We start from the raw sequence: 3122 nt of genomic DNA on the forward strand, positions 1-3122 counted from the left end.
ACACCACAGCCTCCAGACTGTCTCTGAACACACCACAGCCTCCAGACTGTCCCCGAACACACCACAAGCTCCAGACTGTCCCCGAACACACCACAGCCTCCAGACTGTCCCCGAACACACCACAGCCTCCAGACTGTCCCTGAACACACCAGACTCATTGATTCAGAGAAGCTGCTGCTCATGTGCAGACAGGCAGACAGACAGGCACTTCAGTTCTGTTTGGGTGAGTCTGAACTCGTCTGGAGGTCAGAGGTCAGGGGACGTTGCAGTTTTCTTCAGAATGAAGCTTGTTGGAACATGTTAGCAGGAAGAAACATTTTGTGTTTCAGACTGAAGTGGTGCTGCTTCTTTTAGATTCTGTGTCTATGTTTTATAACGAACTCTGGTTCCTGAACTCGTCACTGTAGATGTTCTACACAGATTATTTCATTCGTATATCTACATAAATTCCTGTTACATTAATCTCCTGATGCAGTCCAATGGTTTTCACTGGGTTTACTACATCTTAATGATCTGGTCCCATCGGAAGAACGGTAACTGAAGTGTAACTGAAGTGTGACTGAAGTATGACTGAATGTAACTGAAGTGTGACTGAATGTAACTGAAGTTACTGAAGTGTGACTGAATGTAACTGAAGTGTAACTGAAGTGTGACTGAAGTGTGACTGAATGTAACTGAAGTGAACCTGCCTTATTAAGCTGGTTTTAGTTCTTGTGTCTGTGATGTTCCACGTCGATTGTGGTTTTATTCAAATTTAAACTGCAGCGGTTCTGTCTGTTCACACAGTCGGTCCTTTCATAAACGTCCTTGACCTGAAGGGAAAAGGTCATGAGGAGAACTCATAAGAGCAGACAGTCCGACAGCTCTTTATGTTTATCAATGTAATAATGAGACGGCGGTACGGCTGCACAATTAATCAAAATATTATCAAAATTACAATATGGTGCAATATGCAAATCTGAGGAGCTGCAGTTTGATATAAAGTTAAACAAACTATATTAAAGTTAATATTAAAATATAACTCTGTAGACATGTTAAAGTCCGCTAACATAGTAATAATAATAATGTAGATGCTAACGTAGACGCTGATCTGCGTCCTCTGTCGGTCATTTTCATCGTTTGTATTTGTGAACAGGCGTCTTTTAAAAATATATTTATTTATTTAATTTTTTTTTAGTGCAAGAGACGTGATTAACATTAAGACCTGAAACATATGAGCCATGACAAACAACACAAACAACAACAACAACAACAACAAACAAGAAAAAGGAAATAACTCAGTAAGACAGGCTAAGTACAGATAATGTTAAATAGAAACTAAATGTTGCTGCTGCATGAATTGTGGGCCGGCGTTATCTTCTGTGGAGATAATAGTTAATGCGTTCACTGTTTGGGTTCATTGTAGAGTTTATCAGCTGTTCTCTGCTTATTGATATTGATATTGATCAATATGAAATATACTGAAAATATGTCACTATTAGAGCCCACCAGGGCTGGCCCCCTCACCTGGTAGCCCTGGCCCCCCAGGTACCAGGCTAAGTCCCTGCTGCAGTGGTTAAGGGTGTGTCGTCCTCCCTCTCTCCCCCCTTTCCTGTCACTCTTGTCTCTATTGATTAAAGGCAATAAAAGGCTTTATGACATCACAACTGGTCTGGAGCCAATCAGGGTTCAGTTTGAAACTGATGTGGATTCCTACACGAACGTAACAGACAGACAGACAGAACCCTGTTTACAGCAGAACATTTCTAACCAGAGCAGTTAATGTGAACCAGCTGAGGACCTGGATCCTGCTCTAATAAGAGGGCGCTGCCACGCTGAGCCCTGATTGGACGAGCAGGAAGCAGCAGGACAGGAAGAGGCCTGCCCGCTATTGTTAGAGGGCGAAAGACATACACCCAAACATCAGAGAGAGAGAGAGAGAATATATGTGCTGCCAACCAATGAAGACACACCCTGAACACACACACACACACACACACACAGTGTTGTGGTTATGACTCAGTGTTTCGTGCCTCCATTAAACCACAGCAGCAGATCTGACTGCTGTTGTGAAACTGTTGACTGTAAAGATTGTTTCTACACTGCTGTGATCTGTCTGTCTGCCTGTCTGTCTGCTTGTCTGTCTGTCTTGTCTTGTCTTGTCTGTTTGACCGTGTGACGATCAGCGTGTCACTGGCATAACTTAAGTTTACTTTGTCCAATCTGCACCAAACTTCACATGTCTGATGGCATTCAGTCACAGTCACAGCGCCCCCTACTGGAGACAGGAAGTATGGCTGGTGTGACCATCATCTGATTTGCGTGGTCCACACATGATGCCGGCGCCAATCCTAACTGCTTTGATTAAATAAATCTATATTATTTTTAGATTAGAGATTTATCTATATTAAATCTATAATCATTAGACAGTGTATAAACTCTAGAGCTATGTTCTATAAGTTGATTCAATTAATAATCTATAATCATTAAACCACTTTTTAATTTTACTGTGAGATATTGATGAAACCTCTGATGTCGTTGTCACCTGACCTGTGTGTGCAGGTGACTGCTGGCTGTTGGCGGCCATCGCCTCTCTGACCCTAAATGAATATGTGATGGCCAGAGTGGTTCCCACAGACCAGGGCTTTGGTGACGACTACGCTGGCATCTTTCACTTCCAGGTAACAGACCTTGGTATTAGCACAGGTGCTGTACATGAACTGTGGTAAAATAATATTTAAACTGAACACAGTCAGTATCACTTCTGTTCCAACCACTGACAGGAAGAAGAATTCAGTATTAAGAGAGACTTTCAAAGTAAATGTCTACACTGTGTTTCCCGTTCTCTGTGTGTGTAGTTCTGGCAGTTCGGGGAGTGGGTGGACGTGGTGATCGATGACCGTCTGCCAGTTAAAGACGGAGAGCTGATGTTTGTCCACTCAGCGGAGGGGAGGGAGTTCTGGAGCGCCCTGCTGGAGAAAGCCTACGCCAAGTAAGATCATCCAGGGATTCAATCTTCTGTTCACAAACAACAACTGGTGGAAAAGAGCCTCATTGAGTCTTATTCTGAAAGTCTGTCTGTCACTTCTATCAGTGACATTATCAGTGGTAGAGAATAATTCATTAAAGGGGAACTTGGCAAC

General features: G+C 42.9%; 1 protein-coding gene across 1 annotated transcript in view; it reads left to right on the forward strand.

Annotated features, from left to right (window-relative positions):
- The window catches only part of LOC118326985 (calpain-2 catalytic subunit-like), a 34942-nt gene that overhangs the window by 19515 nt on the left and 12305 nt on the right, over nucleotides 1-3122 (forward strand). The window contains exons 3-4 of the mRNA XM_035660150.1: nucleotides 2542-2660; nucleotides 2838-2971. Coding sequence (XP_035516043.1) covers nucleotides 2542-2660; nucleotides 2838-2971 — 253 coding nt within the window. The remainder of the gene's footprint in view (nucleotides 1-2541; nucleotides 2661-2837; nucleotides 2972-3122) is intronic.

Source organism: Morone saxatilis, unplaced genomic scaffold, assembly GCF_004916995.1.
Source record: "Morone saxatilis isolate NCDOM2014 unplaced genomic scaffold, NCSU_SB_2.0 Contig17, whole genome shotgun sequence".
Classification (NCBI taxonomy): Eukaryota; Metazoa; Chordata; class Actinopteri; family Moronidae; genus Morone; species Morone saxatilis.